We start from the raw sequence: 11,984 nt of genomic DNA, 5'->3' as shown, positions 1-11,984 counted from the left end.
CTAAGAATGGCCATGGTTAAAGAGAGCCCAGAGGTAGATATGAGGGGAGGTGAAAGAAAGTCAAAGGTGTGGATTGGGGTGGGGGGAAATGGAAGAAAGCCAGAGGTGGTGATGAGGCAGCCAGAGAGGGTAGCTATTTGGATACCCTGGAGGGCAGGAGATTACTGATTAATGGGGGAACAACCCAGCTAGGGGATGATAGAGGACTGAGAGTGTGTGATAGGTTGGGTCAGGGAGAAGTGGAGGGTGAGAGAAGAAGAAGGAGCAGAGAGAGAGATAGGAGGAGGTGAGATCCAGGTGTGAGTGGATGGAAAAACCAAATTGGTGGTGATGGAAGGGAGAGATACAGGGGGCAGAAAAGAAGAAGCTTAAAGGAAAAGATCAAGGTTAGAGACCGATATTGGGGAGAGAGTGAAGAAAACGTGAGGGAAAAGAAGAAAGAGATCCTGGAAAATGGGTGAGAAGAGACAGACGAGGAAAGCAGAGACTGAGATCTGCATGATAAGGGGGACAGATAGAAAAGCCTTCTGATTTCAGTGCAGAGATTGGAATAATGCGTAACCCAGCGGAAACACGGAGCAGCAACGCTCCTGGAGTCCACGCAATTCTCTGAAGGCTGCTGTAGCTTTCCTTGGGTCACATCAGGGACATCTAGTCACCTCTGCAGAAAGGACCTGGGAGCTCGTGTGCAATATTTTGAGAGAATTCTGTCTCTATTAAAACATTTTTATATCGCGTTATCTAAAATTCTATGCGGTTGAAAACCCATGCATTCATAAAAAAAATAATTACATTTTCAGAATCTGCAAAGAATCCTATGATTGAAAGGCGACATTAAGTATTAAATTATTGCATGTTCTAGGTACAGTTTCTTTTTATTTTATAATCTGAGTGTGGCAGAGCTGGCGAGGACCATAGGATAAGAAAATGAGAGCATGGCGCTGATCATTTGTGTAAGAATCTACGTGGGGCACAGCTCCCTTCTTGCCACATGCTTTGTCGGTTTGGTTTTTTTTTTTTGCCAGGGTGAGGGGGGGTGGGTGCCTGCTTTCTGGTCTCACCCTTTCTCACCTCAGCCTCTCTGAAGTGACCTTTGCCTAATTGGGCTGTTAGAATTATCCAAAGACAAGGCACACAGATCCCTTCATCGGCTGTGCCCGTACCTGTGCCTGTGGAGCTTTCGATGAACCTTAGGTTGTCAGAGATACCAAGGGACCCAGTTCCTGGAGGGAGACCTTAGGCCAGCCCTGAATCTCTGGGCAAGCAGGACGCTAACCCTGAGCAGTGAGCCAGAGCGGCATCACACTGCCCTTATGAGTCAGTCTGTGAGCACAGGATCCCAAAAGGGAAGGGGAGCGCCAAAAGCAAACCTCCCAGGCCCCCATTTACCCAGGGCATCATCTGGTCCAGTGACTGCCCTGCCTCTGGCAATCCCCATCGTGATGCATTCTAGCACTTGTAGCACTGATTTGAAAGGGTAGAATCAGGGACATAAGTTCAGTCAACGTCCCTTCTCCCGCTCCCATCACAGCTTAAAACAACCCTCCTCCCCCCCCCCCCCCACCACCACCTAGAATTGCCACTACCCCCACTGCTCACTGTTTCTGAAGCTCCTGCATCTCTGCAATCTGCATAGCTCAGTGACTGAACTGCAAGACTCCCGCTTCTCATCCTTCATTGCGAGGACAATGCTGAGTGCACGGGGACTGAAAGCTGTGAGGAGCCACGAGTTGGCAGCAAAAGAGCCGCAAGCCAGCCACAGTCATACTGTGACCCAGTACTGGGTCATGAACCCAAGTTTGAAAAACCTTGCCCATCACCCTTTAATAGTTCCCCCGTACCACTGAGGATGGCCATGTTCACAAACGAGTCAGCAGCTATCTCACAGGCAATGGATCGGATTAGTTTAGAGTGGCTCTAAACTGAGGTGTAGCCCTGGGGGTTAGATTGGTGGGCTAGGAAGTTGGGGTTCATAGTGATGCTCCTTCTGAGCTGGGGAAAGCTACTTCTCCCTTGCTGCTTGAAGTGCAAACTTAGGTGATAAGCCTTGTGGAGTAGGGCTGTTAACTCGCCTTGACTTAGATTTGGAAAGGTGGGTAATGCAATGTAATCCAAAAACAAGACCATATCCTGCCGGCACCAATCAGAGTCTATTCCATGGGTGAGAGTAGGCTTCCAGGGGGTGGGAACTGCTGAATGAAATGAAATAAATATATATACCCTGAATTTCTAAAAAAAAATATATATATATCTATAAAATGTGCAATTTATAAATTGTATATATATATACAGCACATATAGCTTTCATATATTTATTTAAGCATTTTATATAGTCATTCCAGTAAAGATCTCAATGGTTCACAATATACACACACTCATAGCTCGAGGATACGTGACTACTTGAGGAGACATTCCTCATTCGGGGCTGCACATTCATAAAACAATAAAATAATTCAACGAGTAGATATGTAGTGATAGTCTCTAAAGGTTTATAAGGGTGAGAGAGGGGCCCTGGGTTTCTGATGGATTCAGGGCTTGTGGTGAAAGGGATTTGGGGTTGGCATCTTGGAAAGAGCTCAGGGTCTGCATGTTTTTCAGTGGAAGGGAACTCCAGCTTTGCTGTGTTTCTGGAGGGAAGGGGCTTGGTGTTGGTGTTTCTGTGCTGGGAAGGGCCTCCAGGTTTGCTTGTGTTTGTGGTGGGAAGAGACCCGGCTTTCCATGTGCTTGTGATGGGAAAAGAAAGCCTAGGGTGAAAGATGTTACTTCAGACTCCGTGTGAAGCTTTTCTCGCATTTTTCTCCCACTAGATGTGCCTGAAACCATAATCTGGCCCCTTGTGCCTTTACTGTGGTTTCTGCTGTATCCCTAAGTCGCCTGCCTTGGATCCTTTCAGCAGCCGTACATCTGGCACGAGGCGTGTTCACTGTTCCTGGCGGGAGCTCCTCTGTCTCTCTTTAATAAGACCTCCTTTGATATCTTATCCTCTTGCCTCCAGAGGAGGAAAAATTGATCAAACCTCAATGTTGTAATTTGGAATTGGCTCCTCTGACGCTTCAGTTCAGTAATAGATACCTCCAACAAAAGGCAGGTTTATAAGCAGTGAGGCTACCTAGCACTGAGGAAACTTATCACAAGGATGCACAGATGTGAAGAAAATATTCTTAGATAAAGATAAGGGGGGAAGGGGACTAGCAGGAGTGGGGGTATGAAACGGGTTAAGCTTCTCTGTGACTCTGGAAAGAGGGAGCTCTTTTTTTAAATACCAGTTCTGATGAAACCTGAAGCACTTCCTTACACAGCGTGCACCGAGTCCCTGAACTTATTATTAGGGATGCGCAGTTGTTTTAAATGAACGGGTAATCCGAAACAAAAGGGACCGTTTTTGTTTCATTCTACCCAGAATGAATACCGTACGCAGGCCTAATGCAAAAATACAAAAAAGCTTTTTTTTTTTTGTTTTGGCAAACAGTGCGCACTATTTACCAAGATCAAAAAACCCCACGGATCCCTCCCCTGCCCACCGCAAACAAGTGGTGCTGGGGTCTTCCCGAATCCCTCCCCCGCCAGACAGAGCACCCAGGGACCGCCCTGACCCCCACTTCCCCCTTGTCTGGCAGGAGCAGGATTGTGTTATTTGAGACTGGGGCCAGATGGTGGCACTTTGGTGCCTGTGCAGCGAGCGTACGAGGAGATGGGGCCACCCGGCCCTGAGGCTATTTCCAGATCTCTGCGGCAGGGGCAGGAGTGACTGGGGTTTGCTCCTCCTCCTTTCTTTTACCTGAACATGGCCCCCCCCCCCCGCAGAAGGGGTAATTGGGAACCAGGGAAGGACCTGGCCCAGGCCACTTTTTCTGGGGCAGGAGTGGGGGCTGGGAGAGGTCTGCGGAGGCCCCAGCTGGGCTTGGCTCGGCCCAGTTCTGCAGGCCCAGGCTCCAGCATCTTTTTATTTGCCAGCCTTTCTCTTTAGCAGGGGTTAGGGAATTGAAAGGACCTGGGGACGGACCAGGAGCAGCAGACGAAGTGGGAAGGCCCAGTTGCAGGTTTTTGTTGTGGTTTTTTTTTTTTTCTTTGTTTTGGTTTGTTAAACAAATTAAACCGAGATAAATATTACATGAAACAAACACCTCCCCCCCCCCCCCCGCCCCCGAAACAAAATGACTGTGGCTTCATATCCCACTTATTATACAACAGGAACCCCCAGGGAGCTGAGTTCTTGTGCCTAGGGTATATAATATATATATTATCTGTCACTCATTGTATGTTACATTAAACTCCAAGGGGGGAGACTGGGGAGCAGTGTCAGAAAATATAGCTTTAGTGAAAGGATGAGGGATGAATGCCACGGATCCGAAAAGGAGGCCGCGGAGCCAAAAATGGTCACGGAATTCTAGAAGCCGGGAAGAAGCACAGGGGGTAACCAGTGGCCAAAAGCTACCCCCTCTTCTCACAGCTCTACACTGCCTCCAGATTCGCCCAACAGTGTTCATCCTGTCCTGGATTTACCTCTTTGCATGCAGGAATTTGTAATTTTTCTTTTCCTAGGGAATGCAATAGAGAAATCAGATCTACAAGTCCTTGCATACAATGGAGTTAACCCAGGACGGGACCAGCTCTGTTGGGCAAATTTGAAGCCAATTGGCGACGCTCGCTTTCTGCTGCCTCTGCTTTCACTGTTGCTTCTCACTTACAAGTGCGTTCACTCCTTGCTACCTCTCCTTTCTTATCACCCCTTACCGGGATACATCCTGGCATTTGTGCATGGGAATAACTAGGCAGACTGTATGGGGACGGTTGCTCTCTTATTGCAGTTTGTCGTGATTTTATAAGTATTTGAACACTTTCTCAAGAGCAGTTTGTTCCAGTGCTCTTAATGTGGAAGGTGATCCTGGTCACTGCGCTTTGCTGAGTGGGGGAGACACCCTAAGGTGGGCAGGGAAGGGGCTGCCTTTGCTTTCGGGATGTGCTCTTTACGTTATTTTCTCTTTTCTTCTAGGAGAACTTCCCAAAGGCCTCTGGGAGCACATCGAATGGGTGGTGTCTGCCTGCCTATGTCCTGTCTTTACACCAAAGCAAGCTGCCTCCACAGTATTTGAAGGTAAAGGGCAGGCATGTTCTTCGGACACTGTGCGTTTTGTGATCTGACGTCATGAAAAACAGGCCTTCCCCTGAAGAGATTTCTAGTGGATGCCTTCACCTCCAGGCGGACCTTGAACACCTGGAGGTACTTCCAGGAGCTTCCATCCATGGCCGTCACCTCCAACGTTTCTAGAGCCGATAGCCTTACCCTTCACATGCTTTTCAGGTTCTGAAGGGCTGCCTTCTGGGTTGTTTTGGCATCCAGCCGCATCCCCTACATAAAAAGACAATTTAAGGGGAAGGAATGTGCTGAATATAATTTAAAAGGTGCTAATTTACTCAGGGAACACACGCTGCACTAATAACATCAAATAGGTGCTGCTTTACCAGAGGAGTGCACCTTGCACAGATAACAGTGAAAAGGCACTGATTTACTAAATGAGCGTATGTTGCACCTGTAAGTAAAACGATACAAATGTAACAATATTTTGCCCTGCGAAATCAATAAGACACCAGCCCCTTTCATAGGTCTGAACTATCAAAGCATTGAAAACTAAATTATACTCTGCAATGCACCTGCTTGGAGTAAACTTGTCCTAACCTGTGCATCCTGCCTGCATTTGAGGCTCCAATTACAGCTGCTTAGTCAAGGGTCAGAAGAGATTTCTGGCTACCAGGGGCTGAGTACAATTTTCACTAACTCCAGACCAACGGAGACACTTGGAAGACCTCCAAGAAGTTTTCTATAGCTCTTCAAGGGACCTCCAGCTCCAGGTTTGAAAAATTGGATGAACTGGGCTGAAGACTGTGAAATCCCAACAGATCTATTTACAGAATCCCCTTTAGAAAGTGGCTGCAGCCATAGTAGGTTGGTCTATCATGAACAGTAACTGGTCACTGGTGGACAGGAGGTCTATGGCTCCGTCCACATGCAGGCAGCTCGGGGTGCCACCTCCTCCTGCATATTCCCATCACCCCCCGCCAGATGCGCTGGCCAGCACTCCCTTTCTGTTTTACCCTACCAACATCGACCCTGCTTATGGACCCGTGTTCCCTTATATTCCCTTCCCTGGTCACTTCGGCGTCTATGACTGTCCCTTTGAACCCGCCTTCATCCAGAAGAGGAACGAGAGGGAGCGGCAAAGGGTGAAATGTGTGAATGAGGGCTACGCCAGACTCCGGGGCCACCTTCCAGGCGCCCTGTCAGAGAAGCGCCTCAGCAAAGTGGAAACTTTACGAGCTGCCATTAAGTACATCAAGTACCTACAGGACTCGCTGAGCCGATCCTCAGAGGGGGCAGCGGCAGAGTCCATGGGCAGCAGCCTCAAAGGGGGCGCGACCCCGAGAATTTCTTGTGGAGTGAAACTGGACTGTGGAAGTGATGGGGAGTCCAAGGTGTCTCGAGCATCTTCATCAGAACCACCTTCCTCTTCTTCACCAAGCTGTGAATCTGAGGAGTGCAGTCGCCGAGGTCTTTGACAACTCCTGTTGGACTGGTTAGCTCTTCTTTTTATTTCAGAGAATTTAACTCTTTAGAAGGAGAAGTGGCCTGCTCCTCAGGGTACGTTGCCTGAGCAATCTTTGGCAGTCACAATAATGCAGTGCTTTTCTGACTTTTATCCCATCTGATGCTATTTAAGTATTTGAAAATTCACACAGCCCCAGTCATCGACCAAGACAAACCAGCAAGCAAGCAAGAACATAGGCATTATGTTTCTAAAAGTTTCAGGATTGTGTAATAACATAAATATGTAAATCTGTGTTTTTACATTTATTATAGGATGTATTCTCATCTCATCCCCTTCCCAAGCCCCCTTTCCAGTGAGTCTCTCTCTCAAAATCCTCCTTCTAGCTAGCCAACCTCCTCTCTCAAACCTCTCCCCCCACTATAACTTCTTTCCCAAATCCCACCTCCACCTCCTGATGATCCTCTCTTTCAACCCATTCCTTCCTGACACTAAGCAGCCTGGTGACTCAGGTGGGACGTGCTCTGCAACCCCCATGGGGAACGAACCTAGTTCAATCTCTGAGTTGGGTTTTCTACTCTTCTGATTAGCTGAGGCTAGGGATGTTATAGAGGTGGTGTTTGCATCCCCCCTAGGAAGTTAGAAACATGATGACAGAATAGACCATGTGACCCAACCATCCAATTAATTTAGCATTATAATTCTCGTCACTCCCTCAGAGATCCCCCTGTATTTATCCCATGCTTCCTTGATTCAGATACTGTTTTTGTCTCCACCATTTCTACAGGGAGGCTGTTCCACACATCCACCACCCTCTCTGTAAAGAAATATTTCCTAAGATTACTCCTGAGTCTACCCTCTTTCAACCTCATCTCATGATCTCTCGTTCTAGAGCCTCCTTTCCATTGAAAGAGGCTCCCTCCTGTGCGTGGAAACCTTTGAGATATTCGAATGTCTCTATCGTATCTCCCCTATCTCGCCTTTCCTCTAGGGTGTACATGTTTAGATCTTTAAGTCTATCCCCATATGCTTTAGAACAAAGACCACTGACCATTTTAGTAGCCACCCTCTAGACCAGGTCCATCCTGTTTCCATCCTTTTGAAGGTTGGCGTCTAGAATTGTACACAGTGTTCCAAGGGTGGTTATTGCTTAAAAATGACACCTAATCACCAGATGCAGGGCTCTGGAGGGAGCCCCTGGTGCATGGCCCCTGATCCAGCACCGTCACTGCAATGACCAGACTCGCCAATGTTGGGAGGTGGGGGATGAAAAACAGAGGAAACAAGCTCCGAGTAGTTACGAATGAAGGTTCATGGCACCAGATCCAAGTGAGCCAGAAGCCAAAAGGGGCAGAAGAAAATGGCAGGGTCCAAAAAATGGATTACAGACTAGAGAAAAAGGGCAGTTCTCCTTCAGCAGGACACATGAGAGGAAGTTCTTGTTTACGGTGTCTACTCAGACGGCTGCAGCCCCCACTCAGGATGTGACATATGTAGTGATTTTATTATGGTGATTAAAAAAAAAAACCCCACTTCCGATATCCCGACGCTGCAAAAGAGGAGCCACTTGACAACACCTGTCGCTTGCCTAGACTCGTCCCCAGCAGCCTTCGGACGCCCTTTCCTTCCTGTCTGTCTGCACATCTCTCCATCCCCTTTGATATTCACCAGAAAGAGATTTTTTTTTTTTTTTTTTTTTGCTGTTTACCTTTTGTAACATTTCATTTCTCTCTTTAAAGTAGGCCGGCCCTGGCAGTAATAATGTTCTGTCACACTAGCTTGGAAAGCGTGCCTGGGATGGAGGGAGAAAACGGGAATCCTGGGAGCTAAAATTTTCAGAACGATCGGGGGTGCTAAACTCAACCCAAATCACCTTGCCCTAGCCCCACCGAAGGAGTCTGTTCAATGTTGGGAGTGCTCAGCGCCCACTGTACCCACTGAGCTGGCACCTAGGATGGGAAGCTGCCACTTACAGGCTTTCCCTCATATCATTGTCACTATCCAAGAGTTTCAAAAGCACCGGGGGGGGGGGGGGGGGGTGCTCTCTAAACCCAGAGAAGCACCTCCCTGTTCTGTTTTTAAACTCCTTCAGAGGAGCCAATGTTGTTGTTACCAAAAAAAAAAAAAGAAGCAGATAAGAAAGGATTTCTCGTCTGTCCTGCCCCTGTTCTTTTTGAGGATCTTGTTATTGTAGTTTGGTGCCTGTGCCAGCGTCAGACACAGGGAGAGGGGCTTCCTCACACCAGGCTAGGATGATGGAGGGTAGAACATGAGCACAGCTGCTAATTCCTATCAGAATAAGGCAGCAACCTGCAGTTACAGTTCTTCTTCCATTTTTGGTCCTCTGCTGACCCAGGATGTGCCACATTTATTCTGCTGCAGAGAGCAAAGTGAGAGTTTACCTGTGTTTACATGCATTCAGGGAGTCCTCTTCCACACCCTGCTGGGCTGAGAGCACCTCCCCTGCCCAGCCATGGACAAGGGCAGGACTTAAGCAGCTGCCTGGTCCAACTATTGGGAAATACACCCCAGAGGAGGAGGGGGGGGGGGGGGGAAGATAATCATGCTGGAGAAGGTGGGGGTGGGGTGGGGAAGGTGCTGAAGATCCTACACGTAGAGGTGCGTGAGAAGGAAATCCAACCCTGACCACGAAGCTCTAGTGCGGTCACTCAGCTGGACAGAACAGGACAGTGGCACAGTGGTATATAAAGGATGGTAAATACCTAGTGATGCACGTGTGGCCTTACTTTAAATATTCATGGTACCGCTGGGACAGCCACACCACCTCAGCCAGAAATAGTAAATATGACAGCAGACAACACCACGACGCAGACCCACTTCACCCATTTCTCTTCCCTTCCATGGTAACACCGCACACACTTCTTGGCTGCTGCACATCGCCAAGGATCCTATTTCCTAGTGCTTTCTTGAAATTCTGACACAGCTCCCACCATCTCCAACCTGAGGCAATTCCATGCCTCCTCTGCCTTTTCTGTGAGGTAGGCTTAAAAAAAAATATATATATATATGCAAACTATGTCCATAATCAGGGGACATGCACATGTCATTTTAATTCTTAGTTGCCCAGCTGCCTCTTACTATTAAAGACTCTGATCTGAAAACCTTGTCTGAGAATGAACCCTCATATTTTAGCCCAATCTGTTTGGCAATCTATGAATGAAATTATTCGCCTTAACATCCATAATTGAAACCTGGATTTTGAAGTAATGTATTTAAAGGATCCCAGGGTTTCTATAGTGTTCTGATATGGACCCTGAATTGGACTGGAAACCATGGATGATGCTTAGGGCTACTATCTCACTCGGGTCAACCTAAAGAGGCTGATCCAGTCCTGGTTTAGCCCTATTGCAGGGGTGGCCAACTCCAGTCCTCAAAAGCCACATGCACGCACTGGAAGCTGTGCATGCAAATCTATCTCATGCATATTCATTGTGGATATCCTGAAAACCAGGCCTGTTTGTGGCTTTTGAGGACTGGAGTTGGCAAACCTGCATGCTTTGATTTGTACTTCAGACTTCCCAAAGAGAAGTAAAACTACAACTTTGCATGCACTGGAAACGCGTTCAAGACTAGATCAGAGTCTTTGCATTGACCTGGGTCAGGTAGCAACTCTAATGAAGTTACAATATAAAGAGGCACTGTATAGTTTTGTCTGTAGGGAGAGGCTAAGCCAGCCTTGGTTTTCCATCCATTGCACTGCAATGAATGGTAGCTCCTGTGTCTTAAGTAACTGGAACTACAAATCTATGCATGCAATGAGAGTATTAAATCAGTAATGTTTAATCTAATAAAAAGGTATCACCTGCAACTTGTTTGGTGACTTTTATTTCTAGAGTTTCTCTAAGAAAAGCATGAGCTACAAGTCCATAGATGCTCTGGGGTAAAACCAGTAGTGGATCAGCTTTTCCCTTATGGCATGGAGCTATATAGTGCTACTGCATCCTTGCAGACCCCTGGGAGCCCTGCTAGGTGTAACCTGTGCCAGCACTGCTGCTGTACCTGTCAGCGTGATGCCTTTCCTCCCTTTGCCCACTAGATGTCCTCAGAGATTAGCATTAGAATGCTTCGTCTCGAAGGAAGGCTGCTGGGAGTGGTGGTGAGTGACCGCTGCGCAGCCCGTCTGCCTTCGGAGCCCATGTGATCCAGCCCTCCGCCCAGAACATCTTTCAGACTGAGGCAGGCATCAAAGGGGCGCACCTCTATGTGCAGATATTTTCCTGCTGGTGATTCTGTTGCTGAGAGTGCACTTAGCCCTCTCTATAGGAAAGGAGAGGAAGGGGGAGGTATTCGGCCTCTCCCACCAGGGCCTGCCTCTTCTCCCTCCCTCCCACAGCCCACCATAGATTCCTTCATGTCATCAGCCCCCAGCTTACTCTTCTCCTGCCCAGAATGAAACCGTGGTGGCACGTTTCAGTCCGCAGCCAGAAGTGGACATTTTTTTACAGGTCCTTCAGATGGAGAAATAATGAACCAAAGTGTTCCTGCTTCTTCGTCTTTAGATGGAGAAGAACCTGTAATACTGACAAATATATTCAATGTGGAAAGAAAATTCCAGACTTGTCGGGGTACGTTAAGGAGCTTCAGGAGAGGAATATGGCATTAGTCAAGGACAAAGAATACTCCCATCTAGGAAACTTAACTTGAGATTTATTCATTTTCCTCGATTCCTCCTTCATTTCTCCCTTGGGGGTTACTTAGGAAATATTATTCGGAAGCGTTACAAATACCTCCTGAGGTTTTCCCTTCCTCCTTAGTCAAATTGTATTACCTTCTGTTGCATTACCCTCTTTGAGAGAGAGTATAGAGAAGGGAGGAAGAGCAATTACAAGGCTGAGATTTGTCCACCTATCTGCAAAGACAGATTCGAGAGCCACTCTTTTAATGGGTTATGGTTAAGGGTCAGATAGAGATTGGACATTAAAACAATTTTTTCCTTCACAGAATAAGATTTTTTTGGGGCCATAGAGTGGCCGTTATTTCAAGAGTAACCAACATAAAAAGAAAGCTTTTTTGACCTCCAGAGATAGGGTTATTGCTTTAGGTTATTCTTTTCTGTTGAGATTTCCTTGTCAGTGTTAGCTTAAGGCTGTAAACGATTGCTTTTTGTTCTTTGATCCTAAACAGCTTGAAACATTTTTTCAATCTAGAGATCCTTCCCCCAACTTCTGTTCAAGTTTCCAGAGAATGGGAGGTCAAGCTACTCAGCTAATGGAGCTGCTTTCCTTTGACTCTTCCCTCAGTTTTTATATTTCTTTACTTAAGTTTATATATGTAGTTGTGGATTTTTGGAACTTATTTCTTTTTTTTCTTGTATCAAATTACATTTGATGTTTATTTGAAAATCAATAAAGAGAGATACGATGCCTCTGGGGAAAAAAAAAAAGCTTCATCTTGGCTTCAGAACAAGTTATCTCTGGGCTT

At 47.0% G+C, this 11,984-nt stretch overlaps 1 protein-coding gene across 1 annotated transcript; it reads left to right on the top strand.

Annotated features, from left to right (window-relative positions):
* Window positions 1–5,955: 5,955 nt before the first annotated feature.
* ASCL5 (achaete-scute family bHLH transcription factor 5) lies at window positions 5,956–6,555 on the top strand. Its single transcript, XM_029573592.1, has one exon. It carries the CDS (start codon window positions 5,956–5,958, stop codon window positions 6,553–6,555), a length of 600 nt encoding a protein of 199 aa, XP_029429452.1.
* Window positions 6,556–11,984: the final 5,429 nt, after the last annotated feature.

The sequence above is a fragment of the Rhinatrema bivittatum genome, chromosome 12 (assembly GCF_901001135.1).
Source record: "Rhinatrema bivittatum chromosome 12, aRhiBiv1.1, whole genome shotgun sequence".
NCBI classification, from domain to species: Eukaryota; Metazoa; Chordata; class Amphibia; order Gymnophiona; family Rhinatrematidae; genus Rhinatrema; species Rhinatrema bivittatum.
The sequence above is the reverse complement of the archived record's forward strand: the minus strand, read 5'-3'. Positions and strand labels throughout refer to the sequence as shown.